Source organism: Oncorhynchus mykiss, chromosome 27 (genome assembly GCF_057628025.1).
Source record: "Oncorhynchus mykiss isolate SJ-2025 chromosome 27, ASM5762802v1, whole genome shotgun sequence".
NCBI classification, from domain to species: Eukaryota; Metazoa; Chordata; class Actinopteri; order Salmoniformes; family Salmonidae; genus Oncorhynchus; species Oncorhynchus mykiss.
Genome location: NC_143048.1, coordinates 7,342,089 through 7,354,967, shown reverse-complemented (window position 1 = coordinate 7,354,967; position 12,879 = coordinate 7,342,089). Strand labels below are relative to the sequence as shown.

The following is a 12,879-nucleotide window of genomic DNA, read 5'->3' as shown; positions in this document are numbered from 1 at the left end:
GTGTGTGTAACAACACACACACTGAGTTTGAACGGGAAGAGTCAACCTTTACCTATGTAGGGATCTGGGACGTTCAACAGATAAAATGCTGGATATTATTATTGGCCATCCTACTATGACACTGGTTCAGATAAGAGAAGAAATGCTTTGTCTGCTATTTTCCTGTCTGTTCAGGCAGGTCTTGGCTTGATGTTGTACTCTGCTGACGCAAGAGCGGGCGCACACACACACACACACACACACACTTTAATCCCCATTGAGCAATCGTGTCCTGCCGACCTGTTCTTTGTATCAACGGTTTAGGTCTGTGTACACAGGAGTTGTTTTTTTTTCCCTTTACGTGGGTTCATATTGGTCCACTTTTTATGTGATGAAAGTCAAAGTCTGTCTCTATGGTGACATTGTCCTACTGTGTTGTCTCTCTGAGTGATTGGCTTTGTGTGTCTTACTGAGGGTTGTTCTGTTTCCCTGCGTTTTCTTAGGAGCTGAAAGACCTAACTCACCGAAATGAATGCTTGGACCTTAAAGGTAAGCGTATACTGAATACACACGCACCGCGTACAACAGACACGCGCGCACACAGGTCTGTCTTCAAGGCGTGACCTCTTGTGTCCCTCCAGGTGAGAAGCTGGACTATAAGGCGTGTGAGTCCTTGGAGGAGGTGTTCAAGCGGGTCCAGTTTAAAGTGGTGGACCTGGAGCAGACCAACCTGGATGAAGATGTACGTTTATCCACACCTCTCACTCTCCTTCCCCCTCTTCTCCCTTCCTGGTTTTCCCCTCTCATCTTCCTTTTAAACTTTTTTTACCCTCTTTCCTCTCTTCAACTCCTTTTCCTCGCTCTCATTATTTCCCTCCTCTTATTTCCCTGTCCTCTCGTTCCCCCTGTCTGTTTCCTGTCCCGCTCTCCTCTGGCAGGATGTGCAGTGTCTCCCAGGGTCGCGCGATTACTCTAAGAGCTCTGTGAATGTAAACACCATTAGATGGGGTTGGGTTGAGACGTGGACAGACAGGCGGTCAGACGCAGACAGACCAGGCGGTCAGAACCGGAGCTCTGCTGTAGGCCAGAGGGACACAAACCGACGCTGCCTAGTCTGACCACTTCTTATTTCCTCAAACACACATTTTGTAGGCTTGGCTCCATGTGCTACTCAGTCAAGTGCTGTAAATGCACACACTTTTTGTCCATGCTTGCACAGACTAAACTGTAGACCTATACGTGAGTGCACATTCATGCACGCGGAGAGGACGGTGCATGCCCCCATTTGCTATCCACATAAGCATGTTCATGCATGCAAAGATACACTGACAGTACTAAACAAATACATTGTGTATGAATGCAGGCGCCCCCCCCCCCCACACTCACTGACTGCCCTGGAAATGTCACGCTGAGCTCCCACACACTCGCTCGTTAAAGACATTCTTTTTTTAGGGGCTCTTTTAGTGGCTCTCTCACGGAGTTTCTCCCCCCACCGCAGGTCATTATAGGGGAGAGAGAGTCGAGTTTAGATGGGGACAGTGGGTTTGTCGGGCTGGCTGTCACTGGCCTGGATGTGGATGACCCTACCTGGGCGACAGAGGGAAAGGGAGCGAAGGAGTGGGTGAATGAGAGGCAGTGGTTGAGACAGAGCCATGGATCAGCCCAGTCTCTCTGTAGTGGGTTGTGTTACCCTTTTCCAGCTGCCTCACTTCATCAGGCTCTCTGTTAATGTGACTTACTGTAGCTACACCAGCCAGCCAGGGGCATCCGTCAGGACTTATTTGTTCAGTTTCTTTACTTTTGGACGGTCGTGGTTCTGGTCGGATAGAACCTGAGGTAACATCGTCTTAGCGCGACTGTTTTGTCTACTTATTTCATTCGAAGACCACGTTTTGTTTGATTTGCGTGAATTAATTCCAAAGGCACGGTATTATTTGCATGAATGATTCCACAGTTTCTAATGATTTCTGGAGGGTTGAGGAAAGGTTCCCTGTGCAGATTGTGCTGTCCTGGCCCCAGTCATGTGCTGATTCCTAGACTGAGGTCAGCATGCAGATTCTGCAGCCAGCCAGATACTTACCCACCGGGCTCATGACTTGACTATTTCTGCTGTTTCAGGCAAATGGGGCCTCTGCCTGTGTGTGTAGATTCCCTTCTACTCACAATGATCGCCTGCTCATGAGTATGCTGGGTGTATGTTTCCTGGTTAAAAATCCCAGGCCTTTTGGAGTGTTGATGTCTGAGTAGTAGTGTCAGCTTCTACCATATAGGCCTATTTCTCTATTTTCCTTTGGTCCGTCTCTCGCACCAACCAACCAGTGGTCTCACCCTTGAGGCGGTTGGCCATTTCCATAGTAGCGGAGGTTGTGCACAACACTGTCGGCCCTTCCTCCCATTTTAAAACGTATGGCAACACTAGTAGGGAATATTTATCTTTCATGATCTTATCTTAGTAGTTGGGATGTAAGGCCAGTGTAAAGTGTGGCCTAACATTTGATCCTCCTCTGTCTCTCCTCTCTTCCTCCCAGGGTGCGTCCGCTCTCTTTGACATGATTGAGTACTATGAGTCGGCCACACACCTCAACATTTCCTTCAACAAGCACATCGGCACCCGCGGCTGGCAGGCCGCAGCCCACATGATGAGAAAGGTGAGAGGTCTTGACCTCTGGGCGGGGGGGGGGGGTCGTCGAGCGATGAATTTATGGCAAAATAGTACAGGAAGGCACCATTTTATAGTCCAAAATTTAGACTTTTGGGGATTAAGGGTCAGGTGTTTAAATTGTGCAGTATTTAGCCATTAAAATATGCATGTGATGGGCGTTTTTTTTAAAGAACAATGAGTAGAATCCAGCAGCATGTTTAAATTATTGAATGCATTTCGATCGACTGGATTTGCAACGTAGTTTCATTAACACTAAACCCATGTGGGTTTAGAAAGACATCTCCCCTGGGTATGTGTGAGGATGAGACATGCCTGCGGTCTCCACTGATGCACCCCCTGGGGCTGCAATCGGGCGCTCAGGCATGCAGGAGGTTTAGTGTACGTACACAAGTGTGCTTTTTAGCTTGTGTGTTTGTGTAGCAGATGGGGATATGTGAAACTCAGTCCTCAGCCCCTTGCGCAGTTAAAAGGTCTTTTTCAATAGCGTGACGGGTAGAGACGCTTCAGGAGGACGGTCATGTGTTTACAAGGCAGAGGTCCTGAGTTCCGAGGCCTCTTTGAGCCACATCACAGGGAAGCAGTACTCTCCAAGCAAGCCGCTTGACGTCCTTTGCGTTTGCAGTGGTACTATACATTCCTGGTTGTGTGTATAGGTGTGTCTGGATATGGCTATGCATCATCGCTAGGCTGGGCGTAGCACGTATTTGTTAGAGAATAATGTCTCTTTCCAGTGACAGCAAGGTGTAATGCTCTTAACTGGCGCTGTGACGTGAGTCATCACTATCAGAGCTCCAATTACAGATTACGGGAAGTTCCTGGATTATGGAAGAGAGGTCAGGTCACAGTTAAACCCAGTGGGGGGGGGGGGGGGGGGTGTTCCCATTCCCATTCCCAGGGATGCTGGGAGGATTATCCAATATATTTTCCAAAGACATCCTCTGTACAAGTCTGTTTGTGAGCACATAGGTGTTCAGATATAATAATTTGGTGGGCACTTATAATTGTCCTATTTCACAAATGTGTATTATGTGCAAATTAGATTTTTAATTTTTTTTTGCATATCCCAACTCTCTCTGAGACACCCTTGGAGAATGGGGTCGCGGCCGGGGTCACGGCCAGCGCCACTGGAGGGCACGTTGACATATTTTTTCCCACCATGTCATCTCGGGGAGTCAAACTAGCAACCTTTTGTTTACTGGCCCAATGCGCAAACCGCTAGACTACCTGCCGTCCATATTAGCCACAGCTGACAGTACGTGGGCTGCAGATCGCAGGCCTCCCGAAGGCACAAGCAAAACTGTGTCTGCCGTTATGGGTTAGTATGTCTACACGGAGGAGACCATGTTTTTTTTCTCTCTACCCTTTTGATTGTAAGAAGAATGTGCCAGTGACTCATGATGACGTGGGTATGAGATCTAGAGAATGAGGCTCTTTTCTTTGCGCTCACAATTCATACAAATAAAGTGGTTTTAGGCTGGGTATCTGTAAAGCACTTTGACAACTGCGGATGTGAAAAGGGATTTATAAAATACATTTAACTAGAAATTTTACTGCATGTGTTTTCTGCCCCCAGACGAGCTCTCTGCAGTACCTGGATGCCCGCAACACACCCCTGCTGGATCACTCTGCCCCGTTTGTGGCACGGGCGCTCCGCATCAGCGGCAGTCTTGCTGTGCTGCACCTAGAGAACGCTGGGCTCTCTGGACGACCACTGATGCTGCTGGGTAACGCTGCTGGAAGATGTGTTAACCGAGAAGTTTTTGCCTCCATTTCCTCATCCTTCACTCATTTGCCTCTCCTTCCCTCTCTCTCATCTCTCCCTCTCTCCAGCCACGGCTCTGAAGATGAACATGAACCTACGGGAGCTGTACTTGGCCGATAACAAGCTGAACGGCCTGCAGGACTCTGCCCAGCTGGGCAACCTGCTCAAGTTCAACTGCAACATCCAGATACTGGACCTCCGCAACAACCACATACTGGACTCTGGTAGGGATACAGCTCACTGCTATCATCTCGCTCTCTCTCTCACCTTCTCTATCACGTCATGACAACCTCATAAACCAGTGTTGAGTTTTCCGTCTTGCAGTCCAAAGTACAAAATTAGTGCCTCTCCGTCTCTTGTTTCCTTGTAACAAATCATCTGGACACGTTTTAAAGAACGGAAGAACCGCATTCTCTAACCACAAATGTCATTTGAATCACAAACTAACCCCACGCTCAGCCATTACCCCTAACCTCTTTCTTTCTACCTCTCCCTCTGTGTGGTGCGCAGGTCTGGCCTACGTCTGTGAAGGCCTGAAGGAACAGAGGAAAGGCCTGGTCACTCTGGTGCTCTGGAACAACCAGCTAACACACAACGGCATGGGCTACCTCGCAGCTGCACTGGTAAACACACACGCCACAAAATGAGATGCAGCCATGGGGTTGAGGAAACTGTGGTTTGCGTGTGCTCCCTGGACTCTGCTGATTTAAGCAGTCCTGTGTTTTTGTGTCTGGAGCCGGCCTCACATCTCTCCCACAGAAACTATGTATAAAACAGACAAGGAATCCCTATGGGTTCCCTGTGGAACCATAGACATGCGTTGGCAGTTACATTGGACACCATTCTGTACATGAGGTTCATAACACTGCAAGTTGTACAGTTAATTGAACTCGCTCGGAAGAATCCCACTCGTATGGCTAATGTGACTGATGTCGAGTCAAGTTTTACTTCCAGTGATATCAGCAACTGTGCAATGTAACTCCTTGGTGTGTCCTTTCCCTCCCACTGCTATCGCCCCCTTCCCAGCCTGTCTCTGCTCGTCCTATCAGGACAGAGAAGCTGGGTACAGGCCATTATCACTGATCCGGTTGCCAGGAGAACTGGGCCTAGCTTTGAAGGCCCAGTGCAGTCAACATTCCAAGATCGAAACGGCTGCACTGGGCCTGTCTTTTAGCACTGGGCCTTTTTTAGTTAAGCGTGGTGGTGACGTCTATATCCGGGCCTGTCGGTCAGTGGGAGGGTGGCTCATGCACATAGTAGTGGTGCTCCCAACAGTCCTTTTATCCTTCACATAGAGAATGATACTGTTTTGACCGCGTGGATGACTTAGTCAGCAGGCCTGAGGGAAAGTGTTTTTAGGGCTGGGTGGATGATATTCTGAATATACTGTATATCACCCAACTAGAATGAAGCCTAGTCGGACCCCCAGGTGGACAGGTTTGGTACGACTGATACTTCCTTGTCATATCAAAATACAGAAATGAAATTGCAGCAGCTGCTCTTTAAGAACTGAGGAACCTAGAATGATGTCCCTTTTTAGATGTCCCTTTGTCGGGACGTTGAGGGGTGTTTGGAATACAGAGGCCTTCTGGGAATGTTGGCACATAGACACGAGATTCCGGGTCTTCAGAGAGGCCTGTCGGCTAGCGTTCCCATCACGGACTGGATCTAGTGGTGCAGAACACACGCTCTGGACATTCATCTAACGCTCATGCACGAGATCCCATGACTGCCTCCGCTACATTCTCATAATGGGATAGACATATACATATAGGCACCACGTACAATACATTTGTTTTTACTGATATATATTTTTTATATATATATATATATATATATATATATATATATATATATATATATTTATATATTATATATATTTTATATAATATATATTTTATATATTATATATATTTTATATAATATATATTTTATATATATATTATATATAATATATATATAAAATATATATTATATATATATTATATATAATATATATATAAAATATATATTATATATATTTTATATAATATATATATTATATATAATATATATATATATTATATATAATATATTATATATATTATATATAATATATTATATATATTATATATATTATATATATATATATATATATATATTATATATGATATAATATATATATATATATATATATATATATATTATATATGATATATATATATATATTATATATGATATAATATATATATATATATATATATATAATATATATAATATATATATATATATATATATATATTATATATGATATATACATATATATATATATTATACATGTGTCCAAATTTTGACTGATACTAATATACAGTATATAATATATATATTATATATATTATATATATTATATATATATATATATTATATATATATATATATATATATATATATATATATATATATATATATATATATATATATATATATATATATATATTATATACTGTATATATATATATATATATATATATATATATATATATTATATACTGTATATATATATATATATATATATATATATATATATATATATATATTATATACTGTATATTAGTATCAGTCAAAATTTGGACACCTACTCATTCTGGGTTTTTCTTTTATTTGTACTATTTTCTACATTGTAGAATAATAGTGAAGACCTCAAAGCTATGAAATAACACATGGAATCATGTAGTAACCAAAGAAGTGTTAAAACAAAAATCTAAATATATTTTATGTAACCACCCTTTGCCTTGATGACAGCTTTGCACACTCTTGGCATTCTCTCAACCAGCTTCATGAGGTAGTCACCTGGAATGCATTTCAATTAACAGGTATGCCTTGTTAAACGTACATTTGTGGAATTTCTTTCCTCAATGTGTTTGAGCCAATCAGTTGTGTTGTGACAAGGTAGTGGTGGTATACAGAAGATAGCCCTATTTGGTAAAAGACTAAGTCCATATTATGGCAAGAAAAGCTCAAATAAGCAAAGAGAAATGACAGTCCATCATTATTTTAAGACATGAAGGTCAGTCAATCCGGAATATGTCAAGAACTTCAAGTGTAGCCACAAAAAGCATCAAGCGCTCTCATGAGGACCACTACAGGAAAGGAAGACTCAGACTTACTTCTGCTGCAGAGGATAAGTTCATTAGAGTTACCAGCCTTAGAAATTGCAGCCCATATAAATGTATCACAGGGTTCAAGAAACACACATCTCAACATCAACTGTTGAAATGGAGGCTGCTTGAATCAGGCCTTCATGGTTGAATTGCTGCAAAGAAACCACTACTAAAGGACACCAATAAGAAGAAGAGACTTGCTTGGGCCAAGAAACACGAGCAATGGACATTAGACCGGTGGAAATCTGTCCTTTTGTCTGATGAATCCAAATTTGAGCATTTTGGTTCCAACCGCCGTGTCTTTGTGAGACGCAGAGAGTAGTTGAACGTTCCCACTGTGAAGCATAGAGGAGATGGTGTGGGGGTGCTTTGCTGGTGACACTGTCTGATTTATTTACAGCATTCTGCAGCGATAAGCCATCCTGTCTGGTTTGGGCTTAGTGGGACTACCATTTGTTTTTCAACAGGACAATGACCCAACACACCTTCAGGCTGTGTAAGGGCTATTTGACCAAGATGGAGAGTGATGGAGTGCTGCCTCAGATGACCTGGCCTCCGCAATCACCTGACCTCAACCCAATTGAGATGGTTTGGGATGAGTTGGGCCGCAGAGTGAAGGAAAAGCAGCCAACAAGTGCTCAGCATATGTGGGAACTCCTTCAAGAATGTTGGAAAATAATTGCAGGTGAAGCTGGTTGAGAGAATGGCAAAGCTGTCAAGGCAAAGGGTGGCTACTTTGAAGAATCTAACATTTAAAATATATTTTTATTTGTTTAGCACTTTTTGTGGTTATTCTGTGATTCCGTAATGTTGATGTCTTCACTACTACTATATGAATGAGTAGGTGTCCAAACTTTTGACTGGTACTATATATACACACACACGCACACACGCACACACACACACATACAATGCCTTCGGAAAGTATTCTGACCCCTCAACTTTTTCCACATTTTATTTTGAAATTAAAAAGTTTTTTTCCCCCCTCATCAATCTACACGCAATACCCCATAATGACAAAAGGAAAACAGATTTGGTGAAATATTTGCAAATTCATGAAAAATATTAAACTGAAATATTACATTTACGTAAGTATTCAGACCCTTTACTCAGTACTTTGTTAAAGCACCGTTGGAAGCGATTACAGCATCGAGACTTGGGCATGACGCTACAAGCTTGGCACACCTGTATTTGGGGGGTTTCTCCCATTCTTCTCTGCAGATACTCTCAAGCTCTGTCGGGTTGGATGGGGAGCGTTGCTGCACAGATATTTTCAGGTGTCTTCAGAGATGTTTGATCAGGTTAAGTTCGGGCTCTGGCTGGGCCACTCAAGGACATTCAGAGACTTGTCCCGAAGCCACTCCTGTGTTGTCTTGGCTGTGTGCTTAGGGTCGTTGTCCTGTTTGAAGGTGAACCCTCGCCCCAGTCTGATGTCCCGAGCGGTTTGGAGCAGGTTTTCATCAAGGATCTCTGTGCTTTGCTCCGTTCATCTTTCCCTCGGTCCTAACTAGTCTCCCAGTCCCTGCCCCTGAAAAACATTCCCAAAGCATGATGTTGTCACCACCATGCTTCACCGTGGGGATGTTGCCAGGTTTCCTCCAGACGTGACGCTTGGCATTCAGGCAAAAGAGTTCGCTCTTGATTTCATCAGACCAGAGAATCTTGTTTCTCATGGTCTGAGAGTCCTTTAGGTGCCTTTTGGCAAACTCCAATTGGGCTGTCGTGTGCCTTTTACTGAGGAGTGGATTCCGTCTGGCCACTCTACCATAAAGGCCCGATTGGTGAGTGCTACAGAGATGGGAGACTCTTCCAGAAGGACAACCATCTCCACAGAGGAACTCTGGAGCCATGTCAGAGTGACCATTGGGTTCTTGGTCACCTCCCTGACCAAGGCCGTTCTCCCGTGATTGCTCAGTTTGGATGGTCGGGTCTTGGTGGTTCCAAACTTCTTCCATTTAAGAAAGATGAAGGCCACTGTGTTCTTGGGGACCTTAAATGGTGCAAAATGTATTTTGTGGTACCCTTCCCCAGATCTGTGCCTCGACACAATCCTGTCTCGGAGCTCTACGGACAATTCCTTCAACTTCATGACTTGGTTTTTGCTCTGAAATGCACTGTCAACTGTGGGACCTTATATAGACAGATGTGTGCCTTTCCAAATCATGTCCAATCAATTGAATTTACCACAGGTGGACTCCAAGTTGTATAAACATCTCAAGGATGATCAATGGAGAAAGGATGCACCTGAGCTTCATTTTGAGTCTTATGGCAAACGGTCTGAATACTTATGTAAATAAGGTATTTCTGTTCATTTTTTTTAATACATTTGCAAAAAAATAGCTTTATCATTATGGGGTATTGTGTGTAGATATTTGTTTTTATTCAATACATTTTAGAAAATTGGCTGTAACGTAACAAAATGTGGAAACAGGAAGGGTTTTGAATTCTTTCCGACTGCGCTGTGTACACATACATTTTCAAGGGAATGGATACAGCCCTCTGTTTGTAGTGTGTTGTACTTTGCATCATACGTCACAGTATATTTGCTGCCCCCTATCCCATGCTATGTGTAAAATCTGTTCCTCTCTCTCTCCCTCTTTAGCCCTGTACCCAGAGTTTGGAGACCCTAAATCTGGGCCATAACTCTGTGGGGAACGAGGGGGTCCACAAGCTGAAGGACAGTCTGATCGCCAACCGCTCGGTGCTCCGGCTGGGCCTGGCATCCACCAAGCTGTCTTGCGAGGGTGTGTGTGTGTCCTTATTTAGCTATTTACAGCTATTTAAAATAAAAACCCTCATTGTCTATGTAAACGGAGCTGTTAGTGTGTGAAAGGGCATTGAGCTGAGCCCTGTACCACCACCTCTCCTCCTGTACCACCACCTCTCCCCCTGTACTGTATGTCAGGTGCCGTGGCGGTGGCTGAGTTCATCGCCGAGAGCCCCCGGCTGCTGCGTCTGGACCTGAGGGAGAACGAGATCAAGACGGGGGGCCTCATGGCCCTCTCCCTGGCCCTCAAAGTCAACACCTCCCTCCTACGCCTCGACCTGGACCGAGAGCCCAAGAAAGAGACTGTGAGAGAGAGGGGGGAAATGGGGAAAGGGAGATGTACAGAGATAAGTGGGGACTGTATGCAAGTTGTCCTTTGTAATACATTGTCAAGATGAGTTGTGTTGTCCAAGAGGGAAAAAATTGTCAAATTAATTTGTAGGGAAGGGTTGGAGTAGACAGGGAACATCAATATAGAAAGCCCTGATCTCACCTAGTTCTCATTCCTGTTTTCCTTCTGCCTCCCAGGTGAAGAGCTTCATCGATACGCAGCGTTCCCTGCTGGCTGAGATCCAGAACGGCTGCAAGCGGAACTTCATCCTAGCCAAGGAGAAGGAGGAGACCGAGCAGCAGATGCATTCGGCCTCCATGGCCGAGATCGCCACCGAGGACAGAACCATAGAGGAGGATGGAGCTGATTCCGGCGAGCTTGTTGATAACGATGGGAAAGACAGTGAGTGTGAGGGAGGAGAGGAAGGAGTGAAAGACACTGAGCGCCTGACTGAAAGCCAATTGGCAGCGAGCTCTGAGGGAGTGGTGTTGCCTTTGCTTTTGGAGTCCGACTCGGACACGGACGAAGAAGAGGATGAAGAGGTGGTTCTCTCTAAAGCTCCCTCCGTCTCCCCCGCCCCCAAACACACTGGTCCTTCACTCCGGGCCGCGACAACTCAGCACCCCCTCAATGCCTCACAGACACCCCCCGTCCCCTCTGCCTCACCAGCTACGGGGTCTATCATTTCAGGGATCACCGTCACAGAGTCCACGGGGGCCCCCGGTACGCCCCCCTCTCCGGGCCGCTGTATCTCTGTGTCGAGCCCCGGGAGGGGCCACAAGATCTTCATGGTGACCAGAGTAGAGAGCCCATCTGACCAACAGCAGTTCCAGGTCCTGGGGAAGATTGGCCTGACCAAGCCCCAGGTCTCCAAAGAGTCAGTGGTGTCACTAGTGAAGGAAACCACACAGCAACCACATCCTGGTTCACAACCCCCACAGGAGGAGGTGAGAACACAACCCCAGGCCACGCCCACACCACTGACACAGGAGCTGGTCCAGAGTTCAGACGACCCACAGACAGTCAACCCTAAACCGATGGAGCAGAGTCCTGTTGCGCCAGAGCAACCCCCTTCAGAGGAGACCGTAGTAGAGACTCCTAATAACCCGTCGGAGACGCTAGAACTACCATCCAACCTCCTAACCCAGCCCGCTGAGGAGGAAGTGGAGGACGTTCTAGACAGTTCTCAACCTGTACTGGCGGAGCAGAGCTCATTAACAGCAGCCCAGACATCACACTCACCCTCCCTTCCTACAGAAATAGCAGCAGCAACACTAGCATCACCCCAACAGACAGAGCAGATGGTAGAGACAACTACAGAGCCCCGGCTAGAACAGTCTGCTGTTGAGCAGCAGTCCACTGAAGCTGCGCTGGAAGGAGAGGAGGGGGAGGAGGTGGTTGTGGAAAAGGAGGAGAGTCAGGACCCAGTAGAAGAGACACTTTGTGAACAGGCGGAGTCTCAAACCGACACAGAGGAGGAAGATGACATGCAGTCAGAACGGCTTCCACAGCAGGACCAGAGTCCGGAACAGGCTCGTGACACAGTTCAGCAACCGTTAGCGCCACAACAGTTAGCACCTCAGCTAGCTACACAGACTAACACGAAGCCCCTGGGGAGTCTGCTTCTAACAGCACTGCTCCAGTCACAGCCTGAAACAGTGCAGCCAGACTCTGAGCTTCTGCCCCCACAACAGGAACCGGCAGAGACACTTCCACGGGCACAGCAACAGGTGGCGCCAGAGAGTCCGCCGGAGCAGGGAGCAACGGAGAGTGTAGCAGAAGCAGAAACTGAACAAGAACTGTATCTGTGGGAGGAACAGCAGCAACTAGCACAACAGGCACTTCCTGTGCAGGTGGAACTGCAACAACAACATCCTGTTCTAGAGGAACTACAGAAGCAGCAGCTTCAACCAGAGGGGCAATCACAGACCACTCTTCCCGCTGAGCCCTCACCTGTTCCAGCCGAGACAGACACTTCCCTGGAGGTGGAGGGCCGTAGCTCCCCTCAAAAGGGAGAGGAGTCCCCAGACGAGAGCTCCACGGACGAGGGGGAGAGCGTGGAGGAGGTGGTGGGCTCGGCCCTTCCCAACGGCCTGAAGCCAGAGTTCGCCCTTCACCTGCTGGACCCCGAGGGCCCCAAGCCTGGGCCTGGCAGCTGTGTGATGGAGCACGGTGAGTCACAGGCTCTGAGGGAACACCCTGACTGTAGTGGGACAACGGGTGTGACCAACACATGCA

At 46.0% G+C, this 12,879-nt stretch overlaps 1 protein-coding gene across 3 annotated transcripts in view; it reads left to right on the top strand.

The window, feature by feature from the left end:
• The window catches only part of LOC110507413 (protein phosphatase 1 regulatory subunit 37), a 53,574-nt gene that overhangs the window by 36,017 nt on the left and 4,678 nt on the right, over positions 1 to 12,879 (top strand). For all 3 annotated transcript variants that reach the window (XM_036965562.2, XM_090224305.1, XM_036965561.2), the window contains 9 exons: positions 483 to 528; positions 621 to 721; positions 2,508 to 2,627; positions 4,215 to 4,365; positions 4,472 to 4,627; positions 4,914 to 5,026; positions 10,146 to 10,287; positions 10,449 to 10,615; positions 10,839 to 12,813. In XM_036965562.2, coding sequence (XP_036821457.2) covers positions 483 to 528; positions 621 to 721; positions 2,508 to 2,627; positions 4,215 to 4,365; positions 4,472 to 4,627; positions 4,914 to 5,026; positions 10,146 to 10,287; positions 10,449 to 10,615; positions 10,839 to 12,813 — 2,971 coding nt within the window. The remainder of the gene's footprint in view (positions 1 to 482; positions 529 to 620; positions 722 to 2,507; positions 2,628 to 4,214; positions 4,366 to 4,471; positions 4,628 to 4,913; positions 5,027 to 10,145; positions 10,288 to 10,448; positions 10,616 to 10,838; positions 12,814 to 12,879) is intronic.